Source organism: Lissotriton vulgaris, chromosome 1_1, assembly GCF_964263255.1.
Source record: "Lissotriton vulgaris chromosome 1_1, aLisVul1.2, whole genome shotgun sequence".
In the NCBI taxonomy this organism is placed as follows: domain Eukaryota; kingdom Metazoa; phylum Chordata; class Amphibia; order Caudata; family Salamandridae; genus Lissotriton; species Lissotriton vulgaris.
Window position 1 is genome coordinate 1,265,144,357 of NC_141685.1, and position 16,902 is coordinate 1,265,161,258.

At 42.1% G+C, this 16,902-nt stretch overlaps 1 protein-coding gene across 7 annotated transcripts in view; it reads left to right on the forward strand.

Moving 5' to 3' along the window:
* The window catches only part of LOC147748965 (uridylate-specific endoribonuclease-like), a 246,155-nt gene that overhangs the window by 88,483 nt on the left and 140,770 nt on the right, over window positions 1–16,902 (forward strand). For all 7 annotated transcript variants that reach the window (XM_086964643.1, XM_086964669.1, XM_086964676.1 and 4 more), the window contains exon 2: window positions 14,416–14,535. In XM_086964643.1, the coding sequence (XP_086820769.1) occupies window positions 14,416–14,535 (120 nt within the window). The remainder of the gene's footprint in view (window positions 1–14,415; window positions 14,536–16,902) is intronic.

Sequence of the window (16,902 nt, forward strand, 5' to 3'; positions counted from 1 at the left end):
AAAATGAATTGTATTTGCAATAACTGCTTTTATGGTTCTTTCTTGTGATAAAAAACCGAATAAAGATTGATTTGATTTGATTTGATTTTGATTTGATTATGAAAGATGGGAACAACCCCCTGCCAGACTATTTTAGATGCAAGTTGCAAATCAATGACTTTCTGCATGTGACATAGAGCTGTAGGATCATTCAACAAATACTGGTCCAGGTACTCCAGAATACTGTTAACAGTACTTTGCTGGACTACAAATCTTTCCCCCAATGTGGTGCTTCTGGGTGTTATGGAGGAGGAAGGATACATTTCAAAATGTGCCCTCAAAATTGGGTTCGTTCTTTGCACAGTTTGCGAAGATCGACCATTTCCCAAAACGTATCTCTCAAGATAATGTTTTCTACAAAAGAATACATTTTTGCAAGAATATTTTTTGCAAACTCTTTCACAAGAAATTTCTGCTGCCAGAGTTTTTCCTTCCACAAACCTACACATAAAGGTATTTTTGTAACCTTGAAAACTGTGTGACGTTCAGCGAAGTTTGTTTAAAAAAAATAAAGCTGTCGAGGCAGAAAGCCCGTCGCAATATAAAACAGTTCATTAATGCAAACTAGCCCACTGTGTGACCTGTGAACTATTACTACTCTGGCATGGCTTACAAGCATGTCTCTTGAATGATTACAGACATGAGTGATAACCTGAATGGAATGACCATGAGGATGCTGGACTACATAATTTCTCCAGAACACATTGCATTTCAACCTGCCTTGCATGATTCCAAACAAGTGCGGGCCTGTCCTCTCGCGAGACCTTTCCCTAGCATGCAGATCCCACATAACCTGCTCGCAGGGCCGGACTGGTAACCAAAACCACCCCAAAGTGCCCCCCCACCCCCCAGTGGGGGGGTTGGGTTTGCGGCTGAGCTCTTTGCCAGGGCCGGTTTTCTGCCGATTTTGTTACAGGGACGATTTTGCAGCTATGCTGCAAAAACAGCCCTATAACAACAACGGCCCCCAGGCCCAAAACCGGCCCGACCCGTGCGGCGGGATTGCCCGGTGCCCGCAACGGCCAGTCCGGCCCCACCAGCTCGTTTATTACTGGCATTAGAGATTGCATAACCTCAGAAGGAAATATGTTGCAGGCTTTTCAATTTTCATAGCTTTTCCCTGGAAAGGAAAGAGCGTATAACCACCTAATAAATCATAGCCTTTACAGATTCCATAACGTGTCAAGACATATATATGGTGTGTGAAATGGAATAACACCTTTATGACAGACAGCCAGAGACGTTTTACAGCATGGGCAAAGTGGGCTCTGGCACACGGCCCCAGGTTTTTAGCCCCCCCCCCCCGGATAGAGCCAGCTCTGTTCTGCTGAGAATCTTGCCCAGATGACTTTGAATATTTCTTCAACAGATTGTTTTAAATACCATTTCCCTAAATCTATTTTTAATGTGGGTGATGTGTAAACTGCATGCCGTACAGTACTATTTGCCCGATACCTGTGTAAATCAGTGTAAACCAAATATTAATGATAACAAAATCTAAATGTCTCCCAAATAGCATGCTACTCAACTGCAAATCGCTCCAAACCCTGGCATGGGTAGAAAACGCTAAAACAATACCACTACAACACAATTCAGTGCGCACAGTACTGGTCCTCTCTTTCAATGTTGGTGATTTAACTGAAAGAAAAAAATGAATACGTCTTAGCTGGTATTTTCCTCTAAAGACCAGTCGGAGGAAATATTCAAGAGTTTTAAGGGATGTCTGAAAGACATTGCCCAGTTGATGAACAACAACAAACTCAAACTTAATGCAGAGAAAACTGAAGTACTGTTCTTCGGCAAAGATGTACCGCCAGCTGCTGATATCTGGTGGCTGACTGAAATGGGCCTGCCTCCCACTCCAGCAACTACTGCAAAAAACCTAGGAGTGAAGTGGGAGGCAGATCTTTCCTTTACAGCTCAAATTCGGCAGATGACAGCCTCTTGTTTCAGCAAACTGAGAAGCTGAATTTTGTTTTACATTTGCTGCCAGAGGACTGCCATAGATTCATAGTCCATGCAATGGTGACATCTAGGCTGGACTATGCAAATGGCATGTACTTGGACCTGCCAGTGTCAGAAGACTATAGATGGTGCAAAATGTTGCTGCAAGATTGATTAGACGTGTGCCGTTTCGACATCATATCTCTCCGCATATTGAACAGCTTCACTGGTTCCAATGGTAAGAAGGATTGAATTTAAGGCTTTAACTTTGGCATTTCGGGCATTACATGGTAAATGTCCTAGTTACCTTAAATTGCGGCTGTGTCGATATAAACAGAGCCTCTGTTTGGGATCCAATTCTCAAAACTTGCTCTGTACTCTGCGCTTTGCCAAAACTCGCTTAGGAGGTAGATCCTTCATGGTAGGGACTACTAAGCTTTGCAACTCTGCCAAATAGTATCCACCAAATCGAACCAGAGCCACTATTCAGAAAATCTTTAAAAACGTTTTAGCTTAGGATATTGATAGTGTGGTCTGTCTTCTTGTTATCCTTGCGTGCCGCCTACTGTTACAGTGCTAGGACACCTCTGTTTGAGGTAGCTGTTTGCACTTTACAAATGTCAGTATTATTATTTACAAATGTCAGTCTTAGGATCAGCTGCAAAATAGACTATACCACATCCTGACCATTCCTCCTCTCTCCTTCGTTCACTGCTAGTCAGGAACTACTCCAAAGCCTGACCATATGTCTTCCGCGTCAACAAAGCCAGCGACCCTACCACCAGCTCAAGCCTCTTTTTCTGCATAACCACCATAATTGCCATGGTGTTCTGGCTCTGATCCTGTTTTTGTTTGAGGCCAGCCCATGGAACCTCTCCCTCTGTAAATGAGACAAAGCCTCTGAGAAGTCAGTGTCCACCCCAGGCACATGACATGCTCTGAACATGATGTCGAATCTCAAGCAGTTCTACACAAAAATCCACAACAATTTCATCCCTTAGGCATTCAATGCAGACTGCTGATTAATGACATGCACCACCTCCATGTTATCCAGGCAAAATAAACTTTCCTGTGCCAACTTATCTCCCCAAAATACAACTTCACTACAAGTCAAAATTCCCAAAGTTCCATGCTCCACAATCCGCATTTCCAATCGCTGGGCCATACCTCTGCACATCATTGTCATTGTCCATAAAGTCCAAAACCAATACCTCCCGACGCATCTGAGTAAATTTGCGCGTTCTACTCAAATTCTGACATTGCCACTAATGGAACCTCATTAAAGGACTCCAAAAAAGAAACTCCACATTCCCAAATCTTCCTTGGTCCCTGAAGAATGTATGTGTTGGGATCTTTGCTTCTTGGAATAGTGGGCATGTTGCTAGGAGGTTGGAATGTTGTGATATGAATAGCAGACAGTACAGAGGAAGCTGTGGAAGGAGCTGGAGGTCTCTTTACTTCTAACTAATAAAGACTAACTTCAACTATCTACCTTGGATTGAAGATATCTTCTTTACATTGGCGACGAGGGAACCCTATACTCTGGCAGGGGCAGAGATTGAAACTGACCTCCACCCCTGGATGGTACTACTGCTGGAATTGACTGTGGTATACAATTTACTCCTCCAACTTGTTTTCCTACTTTTCTTCCCAAGGCAGCAGCAACCTTGTGGTATGTACATTTTACTTTATTTACTGCTCTCTATCTAAATCTTGGAGCTAGATGGATAGATAGAGCTTTATTCAAATTTCGAATTCTTTGACTGCCATCTGTGCAACAGGAATTTTCATTCTGTTATTCTTGCCACTTTTGCGCTTTATTTTTCAACGTTTCTGAAGCGTTTTAACTCAAAATTCCTGAAGCTGGATACTTTGTGCTGGATTTAACAAATTAATGTGATCGCCTACATCTTTCCAGAAATTGCATCTTTTGAACTGGGCTTGCTTACTTGCTCGCGCGATTCTTTGGATTTTAAAACCGCCGCCTTGTAAGCCGCTGCCGCCTTGGAACCCTTGGACATCACCGGCTTGGTTACTGCCGCCTCGGAACCTTCGGACATCACCGGCTTGGTTACGTACCTGCGTGATGTAAAAAGCGTCACTTGCGTGATCCAAGTGGCGGCCATCTTTGTTTGGGATTGTTCACGTCTAGTTGAGCATCTACGTGGGAGCGTCATTGCGTGATCTAGCGTGGCGGCCATCTTAGTTGTCCAGAAAACTTCGTTCACGCAATCCGATGTGGAGATCGGCTTTCTAGTTATCAAGCGTTCTCTTTACCACGTTATTGCCTTCTTCAACAGTCATTTGCTGAACTCTTCGGATTAGTTTCTTGCCTGTACGATTGTAATGCTACAGCGACAGCGTTTTTACTTCTGACTTGAGTAATTTCACAACAAACAATTTATATACATATTTGCTATATTAATCTTCATTGTTGTAAAAAAACATTGGGGTTTGTTATTGATTGATTGTTATGGGTGATCAAACCTTTTCTACTCCTCCTTCCTTCCTCCCTACTCCTGGTGAACCCCCAATACCTTGGAAAGAATGGAAACAGTTATTCCTCACTTATGTTTTAGCATCTGGTGCGGACAAATATGGTCCTGTTCGCAAACAAGCCATTCTTCTTCACAATTTGGGAGTGGAAGGTAGAAGGTTATACGAAGATTTGCCTGAAATATCTTTAGGTGTAGGAGACGGTCATGCTGCTAATGTATATGATATGAGTATGTTGATGTTAGAGAAAAGGTTCATTACAAAAATTAATACTCTTTTGGAGAGGCATAAGTTTTTTTGTCGTGTTCAAAAAGTCGATGAAGATGTTGCAACTTATGTGGCAGCTTTACGGGGATAGTCACTTAATTGTCAATTTAAAGATTTGACAGATTCTCTGATCCGTGATCAAATCGTTAGGTGCACTAATAATAAAAGAGTGCGAGAGAAATTACTTAGTAAGGATTGTAACTTAGAAGAAGCTATTGAGATTGTTAAGGCTATAGAAAATATTGACTTATGGATAAAAGAAATGGATAAATGCTCTGGTTCTATAATATCAAAAGATAATGTAGCAAAAGAATCGGAGTCCAGTATAAAGTCTCAAACACAAGCATTTGTTGATGAAACTAAAGTTGTTAAAAATGTGGGGAAGTTTGATTCTAAAAACAATAAGCCGTCAAATTATCATCCTCCAAATTATCGCCCTCCTAATTTTGTGCAACAAAGCAACTCACGTCTTATGAAATGTTATAGATGTGGATCTCCAGGACATATTGCATCAAGTCCTCGTTGTACAGCTAGAAATTCCATTTGCAGAGGATGTGGAAAAAGGGGTCATGTGGTTAAGGCTTGCAATGCTAAGACTCAATATGTTAATGAGATTGATGACTCTTGCGAAAATGTTGAGAATTTAATGCTGTGTGTAGATGGGCTGATTTTGAGTGAAGATTGCCTTTGCGCACAAAATCCTATTTGTCTTGTTTATGTGGCTACTGAAAGCACTGATAAGCTTGAGAAGCCGCATTGTTTAATCAATTTTGAATCTAGGGATCCTACTCATTCTCGAACTAGAAATGTTAACATGTTGGTTAATTCTGGAAGCCTTTATACTTTGTTGTCCAAAGATATGTATGTTGAGATTTGGGACGGTGATGTGGATCTCAATTCTTGGACTCCTCCAGATATAAGAGCTGTAGGATATGGCGGGAAGACCATTGACATTTTAGGTCTCAAGTGGATGGTAATCCCTTTTCAAAACAAAAAAGTATTTGGGAGAGTGTTTCTCACTAAGCAAGGGTCTAACTTGCTTGGCTGGCGTCACCAGAATGACTTAGGAATTGTGCTTAATCCCAATGCTTCTGAACCTGTTTCATCATTCTCTGTTCTTAGTATTGATACTTTTGAAACAGATGTTATGAAGAAATTCCCTAATGTTTTTACAGAAAAGTTAGGAAAGTTGAAGGGATTTTCTCATAAGATCATTCTTAAGAAAAATGCGGTGCCTGTGGTTCATAAAGTAAGGAATTTACCACACTTGATGAGAGAACCCCTGAAAGTAGAATTAGACAAGCTGTTAGATCTGAAGATTATAGAACCTATTGAGGCATCTGAGTGGCTCGCCCCCATTGTAGTCGCACCCAAGGATGGTGGAACCAAAATTCGTCTCTGTGTAGATCTACGCGACTTAAATAAGAATATATGGGTTGATAGGCAGCCACTGCCTAATATTTCTGAAATGTTAAGTGCCATGGGTGGTGGTGTGATATTCAGTGTAATTGACATGTCTGCAGCTTACCACCAAATTGATTTAGACGAGAAATCAAGACACCTTACCTCGTTTGTAACACCACTGGGGGCATTTCGCTATTGCAGGATGCCTTTTGGGTTGGCTTCAGCCTCAGCGGTGTTTCAGAGAGTGATGGAGAAAGTTTTAGGAGGTATTGAGAATGTATTATGTTTTCAGGATGACGTATTAGTAGTTGGAAAGGATTGTCAACATCATGATAGGATTTTAACACAAGTTTTAGAGCGCATGGAAGTTAATGGTCTGACCATAAAAAAAGAAAAATGTCAATTGAAGAGAGATTGTGTGACGTATCTAGGTCATGAAATATCTGGTTTAGGTATTAAGCCAAAAAAAAGTATAATTTTTGCAATTAATGATGCTCCTACACCAACAACTAAAGATCAGCTAAGATCCTTTTTAGGATTAGCTGAATATTGTTCTAAGTTTATTAGAAGTTTTTCGGATGTGGTTGAGCCTTTAAGGCGTTTGATGAAGAATGGTGTGGTTTTTGAATGGAATCAAGTATGTGAGGATGCTTTCAAGCGCGTGAAAGCAGGAATTCTTCATGCACCTACTTTAGGTCATTTCGACGTTAAAGCCAAGACTTTGGTTACCACTGATGCTAGTGCTGTGGGACTTGGGGCTGTGCTCTCTCAGATATCTGATGGTGTGGAAAGAATTATAGGTTTTGCCTCTAGAAGATTACAAGGTGCAGAAGTATCTTACTCAGTTATTGAGAGGGAGGCTCTTGCTTGCACGTGGGGAATTAAACATTTTAGATATTTTCTTTGGGGGTTGCCTTTCAGAGTGCGTACAGATCATAAGCCTCTCGTGCATTTGTTTAAAGGAGGGAGAGGTTTGGAGGGTAATGTTACCCCTAGAATATCGAAATGGATTTTATCAGTGCTTGACTACAACTTTCAGATGGAGTATGTGAGAGGAGAGAAAAATGTTATTGCGGATTGTTTATCCAGAATGCCTGTAGACTTAGTAGATCTGGTAGAAGTTGATGACCCTGTAATTAGTTGTGATGAGATTCTTGCTTTTGATAAGAGTGATTGGGAGTCTGCCATGGCTGATGATCAAATAATTCCTTTGGTTATGAAACATGTTTCTGGGGGATGGTCTAGGGAATCCTCTAATGACATTCGCTTGAAGGGTTTTTCTAATGTAGAAGCTGAATTGAGTGTATCTGAAGGTAAATTGTGGAGGAGGAACAGATTGGTGCCACCGGGCAATCTCAGATCAAAGATTATGAATATAGCACATGAAGGCCATTTGGGGAGGAACATGACTAAGAGAAGGATCCGCGAATCATATTGGTGGCCAGGGATGGATGGTGAGATTGATGAATTGGTTAGGAATTGTCATGTGTGTGCTGCTAGCGACAAAACGAAAGTCATCAGTCAGCCTTCTCTTTCCTGCGTTGAGTTTCCGGTACGGCCCTGGGAGAAATTAGCGATTGATTTCTTAGGACCGATTTCCAAATTGGGTACTCGGAATAGATTCATAATGGTTCTTGTGGACTATCATTCTAAGTGGTTCGTAATGGAGTCCTCTGAAAGTATTGACACAAAAAGAGTGATAAACTTTTTGGAAAGAACATTTTTAAATGAAGGTATTCCAAAAACTTTGGTATCGGATAATGGTGTGCAGCTGGTGTCGAGACAAATGAAGGAATTTTTGGATGGCATGGGGATTTGTCATGAGAAGGTTGCGTTGTTTAGGCCACAGGCCAATGGCCTTGTGGAAAGGATCAATAGATTGTTGATGGAGAACATTCAGTTATCCTTGGCGAATGGTTTGGTGTGGGCTGAGGAGCTTAAGAAGATGGTCTGGTCTTATAGAATAACTCCACATTCGGTCACTGGTATCTCTCCATTTGTCTCTCTAAAAGGGCGTGAGCCAGGTTTGAAGGAAGTTCCAGGTTGGCTGAAGAATAAAGAATGTGTGTGGGTCGACCGATCAAGTGTGAAAGATTGTGTTGTCAGTAAGCAGCGTGATTCTACACATTTGTACAATCTCAGGATGAGAGTGAAAGATTCGAATATACATGTTGGTGATTGGGTGGTGACAAAGAAATGTGGTATTGTAACTAAGGGAGAAAGTAAATATTCTCAACCTAAACAAGTAAAGTTTGTGAAGAAAAATGTTCTTATCCTAAATGATGGTTCTGCTTGGAGCTGTGGCAATGTTGCAAAGTGTAATGCGCCATAGATTTTATTTGCTCCTGTTTGCTTTATTTCTTATATGCTTCATTTGTACGTTTCTTCTGATATTGTAATGGGGGGAGATGTGTTGGGATCTTTGCTTCTTGGAATAGTGGGCATGTTGCTAGGAGGTTGGAATGTTGTGATATGAATAGCAGACACTACAGAGGAAGCTGTGGAAGGAGCTGGAGGTCTCTTTACTTCCAACTAATAAAGACTAACTTCAACTATCTACCTTGGATTGAAGATATCTTCTTTACAGTATGACATGGTGATGAGGCAACAGTATACCTGACAATGATAGCCCCAACCTCCTACAATATGTCCTCCCAGCTAGCACCTCTCTAAATGTGAATTTTAGATGTCCCAGCAAAATGTTCCCCTCTTTGACAGAAACGTGTGCTTAATCAGAATTGTGTCAAATAGCAATTGTATTGTTAGCTTTTCCTCCATCGGTAACCAGGCCTCCATGGCCACAGAATCAATCTCAATGCCCAGGAATGACAGCACCGTACTGGGTCAAACTGTCTTCTCTGATGCTACAGGTGCACCAACGTCACCCATGAACCCCTTAAAACTGTCCAGCATCCTTTGGCAGTCCAAGGAACCAGGCTTCCTCGTGAAGAAAAAGTTATCAAGTTAGTGGTCCCCTGCATATGCCCGATAGATACTCTGTGAGAAGACGCATTGGAGAAATGTACGAATGCACTCAAACAAGGCGTATGACATATAGCAACCCATGGAGATCACCTTATCCACGTACCCATCACCCTCAAATTGAATACAAAGCATCTCAAAGTCCTCAGGAAGCACCAGGAGCAAACGAAAAACGGACATTAAATTATCTTGTGCCATGAGTGACCCTGCCCATTCCGTCAAATATGGACATTGCCCCGTCACTGAAGAATAGGTTACAGAAGCCTCTTCCTCTGGGATGAAGTTGTTAACCGAGCTACACTTAGGCGAGGAAAAATGATGGCTAAGCCGGTACTGGCCTTTTTCTTTCATGGGAACCACCCCAATCAGAGATACAATCAAGTATGGCATTTGCCAATCACTGAAAACGCCAGACATTCTCCCCTCCTGAATCTGTTTGAGCAGCTTCTCTTGAACCACATGTTTTGAATCACTGACTGATTTAAAATTGTCTGCCCACCTCCTTCATCCCAGATCTCTGTACCCTAAACAGAAACCGTGTTTAAACCCTTCCCTCACTCATTTGGAGTCATCTTTGTTAACATAAACCGACAGCCAAAATTGTAACTGTTCAAGATTGAAGGGCATTCAAAATTTTGCTCCAGGTTCTTGCTCTCTACCCCCTTCTAAACCCAGATGCGTGATTGTGGTGCTGTGTCCCTGCAGCACCTGCTCCTGTTGCCACTACCTGGCTGAATGACTGGGCTGGCCGCTTATACCATAACAGTTTGTAAGGGGGGGGGGTGCTCTCCGGCACATTTGAACATTTGTGCCAAAACCTAAAGAATTCCTGGGTGCACATTCCTTTATTAAAGTCCCAGCAGGCCCCAGTGGGACCTTCCTGAACCTTTTCGAGAGTTCCCACTGCTCCCTGGGTGGGGCTACCTTAAAGGGGCCGATATACAATAGGTAAACCACTGGCAGTAAAGGTAATCTTACAGAATTTTGAGGGGCCCATTGTGTGATGCCAAAGGTCAGCAACAACCTCCACCCACTGTACCATGGGATCCACTGCCATGCGAGCCTAAAACTCATTGTTAAACTGCATCCAGTCATAACCCTCCCACAATTAATGTGTGCCTTCCGTATAGAGTCCATATGTTGAAAGATTGCCCATTCTTCGTGGCTTCTTCATCAACTATGACTTGGTTCATCCATGCCAACTGCTATATCTGATACACAAGAATCCCAGCGCAGCCTCATTGCAGCCCCAGCGTTCGACTCCATCGCATCCACATGCTCTGATACCATTGCTGCCGTCTTGATTCACATCTGCACTATTTACCAGGTGCCGGGACCAGTGCCTGTTCAAGAACCTTCTGTTTGGCCCCCGGTTGCTACTTGTCATGCCCTCCACAGCTATCCTGACGCTGCTGCCCTTCCAAGTTACTCTGAAAAAACATCAATAAAAAGGCAATGAGTGTTCACCCCCCCACGTACACTCTCCCCAGAGTTCCACCAGTGGTCCTCCTCGCTTTTTCAACTCATCCTCAACCAGTTCCTCTCACTCTAGTCTCTCCTCATAATCGTAACCTCCAATGCAGCACACATCTTATAGCTTGTGACAGCATTTGTCGCCTGCTACCATGGTGTACCAAAACCTTCCAACTCCTCTGCTGTTGCTGAATGCCATGTCCTGTGCAATGCACCCGCTGCCCAGGTGCACCACCGAGGCTGTACTGAGCCTTTTTGTGGCAGTGATTTTGACATCTCTTGTCGCCATCTAACTTGCTGTACTGGGTCCAGCCTTCTCTTCCTCTCAGTGATTTGGAGCAGCACAGGACTCCCCAGAGTCTGTTACGCCATGACCCGATCACCCTGTAAAAAAGATTAAAGGCCTGGTGTGTTGGGTACTACCTGCTACCCGACAAAACTGATCCACGCATTGATCTCCCAATGCTCCTGAACTGATCCCACCACTCATCCGAACGTGCCTGTGCATCTTCCCTTGTCCCCAAAACAAACAGTGCTAAACAGTATCTGGCCCCCGCCAGGACCCGGCCCAAAAAGCCTTCCTTTTCCAGGGAAAGAGGAGTCAAATGACCCCATTTGTCCCATAACCCATCTGTCCTCCTGTTCAATCAACCCTGATGCCGCCCTACCTACTGCCTGATTTGACCTGCCCATCTTCTGTGCTCAATTACTTCCCAGCAACCACCTACCTCTGCACCCTCATCCATAACGACCACTACCCGCTGAACGGTTAAAGAGGAGAGGGACATGCACCTGCTGTCTGCCCCAGTTCCTCTTTCCTCTCTGATGTGGCTCTGGAATTTTTTGGCCTCCCACCCCCACCCTCACAGCCTGTGACTCAGACCCCCATTGGTGCAGCCTAGCCATAATCCCATTTCAGAAGGAGCAGTGGCACAGGAGCAGCTCCCCTGACTATGCGTCCATTTGGATGATATCCCCGACAACTTCCCAAATGCCGGTGGCATACCGCCTGCCCACACCTACATGCTGTACCAATGGTGCAGACCACGTGGGCTCAAGCTCCGCCCGCAGCCTGCCATACTTTTTCCTGGGGCCGCCCTCCTAACTTTTGAGCGTACCCTTTCTTTCTGCTGAACTGGCTTTTTCAATGGGGGTTCTGCATGGCGGCAAACCAGTCAAAACAGCTGCTGCGCCCCCTGTGCCCCCCTCCTCTCCGGGCAGCCATCAGGAGCCCCAAGCTGTTCGACGAGGCCACTTTCAATTTGGATATTATGGATGGCAATGAGTCGATTAAAGGAAAAAAGCCAAAAATACCATCACAAAAAGTTGAAATGAAGAAGAACAGCAAAACACTCTGGACACCCCCCTTCCCCCTCAGGCCCCAATAAGCAGTCACACATGGTCTATTCATGACAACCCTGCTGAAATGCAAGCAAAAAAATACGTTTTTGCTATACCGTATGTGAAAAGCCAATTTCTGATTGCAGCTATTTATGTTTATATTTATTTCAAATGAATGATAATCTGTGAATATTCATTTGGTATTTGCTACTTACCTTTAGTGTATAACATTCAATCTATTATTTTTTTCTTTTTTTTTAAATCAAATAAACTCATACTAGAACTGTAAAATCAGCAGTTAGCTTTTGTAAAACAGTGAAAACGGAAAATTGCAAACTGTAGCCCACATCAGGCTACAAAGATTAGCCCCAGCAGCCACTGGAATACTTTAAGTTCAGTGCTGTCCTCAGCCTCGAGTGGCAGTGATAAACAAGGAAAAGGTACTTCTCCACAGCCTCTCATTGTGTATTCTCCCCACTGCTGATGTCTCCCCTCTTTGCCTGCGGCTTCAAGCAGCGATTGGGAAAACCTAGCGGAGCCTGAAAGTCGGCGTTTCCACAGGAAACGTGCTCTTCTGCTACCTGTTGAAACGCCGGCTTTCAGGCTGCACTATTTGTCTGAATAAGATTGTGCATGTGTATACAGCATCTTGCAGCCATTTCTCTATATTCATACAGACCCTTTTACCAATAATCAAGAACAGGAAATTAATTTTCCTATATTACAGTATTTCAATCGCAGCTGTGACAATGGATTCAGTACATGGTACAAGGCTGTTTTCGCTACTCTTTATAAGAGTCTTTCTTCTCAGCCATAATTTTTTCATCCTGAAGATGGTCTGATGGACTACAGCTGAACAGACCGAAACGTCAACCCCATCTTCTATTCCTAAGAAATTCTGTTGTTCTGGAGCAATACGTATTCAAGTTATGAGATTTGTTGCTTACGATTTAACAGGAATAGTTGTTTAGTCATGTATTAATAGGTTAATTTGATTTTACTTCTTTCCATGACTATATGCTGAATGATTTTATTTGCTTGTACTCCATCTGATATTTACTCAAATATAAAATAAGATATATTTTCAAACTACTAGGTTCTCCCGTGTGTTTCACGTCAAGATATCTTTTTGTTTGAAGTTGTCTAATGACATTTTGGCGTTTGTTCCGTAAGAACCAACTCCTTGATTAATCTTTGATTAACAAAAGATCGTTGTAAATAAAATCTCTTGTAGGCTCCTTTTACCTTTTATATTCCTAATAAAAAGCAGCCAGAATGTTTCTAGCTTTCATGGTGGAATGCTTTTTCTTCTCACCTTTTTAAAATTAAAGAAATCTTTGCCAGCACGCACTTCAAGATGCTTGTGAAGTTTTTGTTTTTTAGATCAGCCTGTTTACACAACTTTATCTTCATGAACCTCTTCCCAAATCAAACTCAGCTCCACATTTCAGCAACTTCTCTTCCCATCTCTGCTTGGAAGGTGCACTATATGATTTTATCCGGCCAGAGCTTAATCCTCGTTAAGCAACCTCTTGAAAGTAAAATGAAAACACTCCGAGATATACCACAGGCACTTCACTAGAGGGATAGTTTTACCAACGACCTATTTTTATACATGGTTAACAATAATGTTCTGATAAAAATGCATGTGCATCAAAGCCGCAATGAAAGATTTATTTTAGCAAAGAGAACCACTATTATACATTTACAATCTTTGAAATCAAGGTTGCTGAAGTTGAAAAACTTAATTTACTCAAACTGAGGTTTATATTTTTACATTTCAACGTCATTAAGATTGCAAAGTATTTTAAAAGCTGTTAAGGAAATAGCCTAAAAGGGTTTGTTTAAGAAGAAAAACACAGAAAAAATGTATGGTTTGCAGGAAAATGTTTACACAAAACAATTGCAGTTCCATTTGACCGAGGTGAAGGCGAACAAAGTACACAGACTTCAAAACATTTGGAAGTGCAAAAGTTGTGATTTTGTCACCAAAACTTATTATATTTCGTCATCCCTAACTAAGTCAGAGGAATTGATGTGGAGGAAGAGGGTCAAAAAGAAGAGTAGTGACATAATTTATTAGATTTTGCGTTTTTTCTTGCTCTAGCTTGTTTTTAAATAATAATTAAAATTAACTCACTCACTGAATTGTCTCTCCCCAGTCACCACTTTTTTTTGTGTATTCTGATTCACATGCTAACCTTTTGAACACGTGGGAGACTTTACTATTCTTCTCAAGGAAATTGAGCATGAAAAGTAATCCCTCTAAAAATTGCAAGCCTTGTCTGTAATATTATGTGTTACATTTGATCTGGCACTCATAGAATTACGGATCCCTTGCTGACATCTGGTCCTTGTTTTGGCAATAACTCTGCGATGAGTGTGCGCGTCTTCTCAAAATTGGTCTGTTCCAGTCATGCATAATGGTCTCGTTATGAAAAGTTACCTTCTGCTTTTTTCTGTCCACAGCTTGTAAGGGCTCCTGCAAGAACAGATGTGGGAAGAAAGTGGACAAGTCCTTCAACTGTCAGTGCAACAAACAGTGTGAGCGCTTCGGAGACTGCTGCGGAGATTACAATAAATGTTTGTGTAAGTATTAAGGCGAGGACCTCACAGGCCTGTATAGGATACACGCAAGGCAAAAGAATTGCACATTTTGGTAAAATATGTAAATATTGGGTTGCAGTTTCCCTTCTGAAAGAGAAACAGATTTACTTATGGAGGTCTTAAGCTGAGTATTAAGGACTATCTGAAAATTAATATATTGCTTCATAAAACTGAACACTCCTTAAGATCCCTTGCCTTTTTGTTTTTTAATATGATCCAAATAAATATCTGCATCTTTAGCAGCTGCTTCATGCCCTCAAAACATGAAAGAGTGCCATAGAAGTCGCTCTTTGCCAGCAGACCCCAAGTTTTACAGGTGTATAGTAGGTATAAGATTTTGCTATAGCAAGTAGACTATTTTTGTATTGTCCACCACAGAGCTTGTCAATTACACTAATCTTTGACTGCTCCTTGACTTACAGGCCAGGTGCTGATGAGGGTTACAATGATAGTAGTTGGTGAGAGTGTTGCTGGTTGCTCCTCGATCCTACTTTGTAGCACGTGTAGGGCCAGTGCGAGGATTTCCGTTGCCGTCACTAAATGTACGTTGTGGTATTCTCAGTCCAGCAAATTTCGGCTCCACTTCAGCTTCCACATGTAGTATGGTACCAGTCTGCAGTTTGGGTTCTACTCATCTGACTTATATTACCTTGCTGTATAACCAGCCAAGAGCCTTCAAATTTGTCAGCTATGTCACAGCATCCCTCCTTTCAGCAGCCTTTACTCGCCGACCTTTCACAGAGTTCGAATTTGCTGTAGGCTGAAAGAGATTCAGTCCAACAACTGCAACGGAATCTGGGCTAAAGGATGTATGACGATACAACGCATACTTTTACCACGCATACCATTACAACGCGGTATTTACAACGCATACCATTACAACGCATAGCGCTTAGAGGTGCTGGATAGTGGTAAGTAGAATTTTATATTCCAACTCTAGTCCCCGTGGGCACTAGGGAAGGTGTTGGATATAAAATTATACTTATTCTCTATCCTAGAGTGCCCCCCAGCGCAATGCGTTGTAATGGTATGCGTGGTAATGCCTGCGTTGTAGTGGTAGTGCGTGGTAAAAACTTTGTTGTAAACGTTGTATACCGGGCTAAACGTTAAAAATAGAAGAGGAAAAAGTAAGTCACCAATTTGTAAAGCAAAAACCTGCTGAGAATGGAAGGGTTTCCGACCCCCTACCTTTACCTTGGGCAAAGATTGCAATCTTCTCCCACCATGCCACCAGCATGCAGAAAAAAGTTTTAACTTCACCCACCCAACATTTGAGATAACACAATTAGATTGGATGCCCTTACAAATGTTCGTCGCTATGCCAGGAGAGGGGCTTGTAAAATGGGACTTTACCTAGCATAAAAAATGCTTACACTAGCCCAGGATCTCTGAAAGTGGACCTAGCAATAAGAAGCCTCAAGGAAATGCCTTCTCTCCACTGCAAAAAACAGACAGTCTTGCTTAGATGTGGAAAAACCGTCACTTCCTAATAATTATGTACTCCTTATGTATTGATAACAACTTCTAGTAGGGAATTAGCATTCTGAGTGTGTTGAGCTGGTGCCTTGTTTTGTGTTGTGCTATAATGCTAAATAATAAGTTGTTCTGTATGTGTTCTTCTTAACACAAATATGACATTTTAAGCACTGTGTAGGACAGGTGCTACTTCCACACAAGGTCATGGTTCCTTGTTGGCTTTCATACGTGTTATCTGTAGAACACCACAGATATCCCTGATGAATGGAAGTTCACTGTCAACTGTCTAAGAAATGGTCTGTAGTTGCATACATGCATGGAAGGAATGATCGTGTGAGAACCAGTCTTACAAACAAATGGATGATTGAGTTCGTATGTGTCTTTTTGAGGACAGAAGAGGTGGAATGTGGTGTTAATTACAACATAATTCTGGAATAGGTTTGAGGACCTACTGACACTTGCAGCTGCTTATGACAGCAGTGGTCTTCTGTTTAGTACTGACATTACAGATTGAATCATGTTATGTACTCCACACCGCCTGGTGCATCTAAAAAAAGAAACCTGTATTCAATAGTTGAGGCTATTAAAGACTTTTACATCTGACCTATAGGGTGGGTGTGACTCTGTGTACGGGTCTAGTTCTTGGGCACATTTTGGGGAAGCAGATAGAACATAGGTTCTTTTCCATATGTAAAAGGTTGCTTTTATTCTGGGGACCAATAGGCATTTATTAAAGGTGATAGGTTTTAAACATTCCTGCTCCCTCCCCCTGCCTTGACAGCAATACCATGAGTGAACTAAAGGGCAAGTCACTTGATATGCGTACCTTTTAATATGTGGCCTATATCCTTAGATGGAGCAACATTATTATCT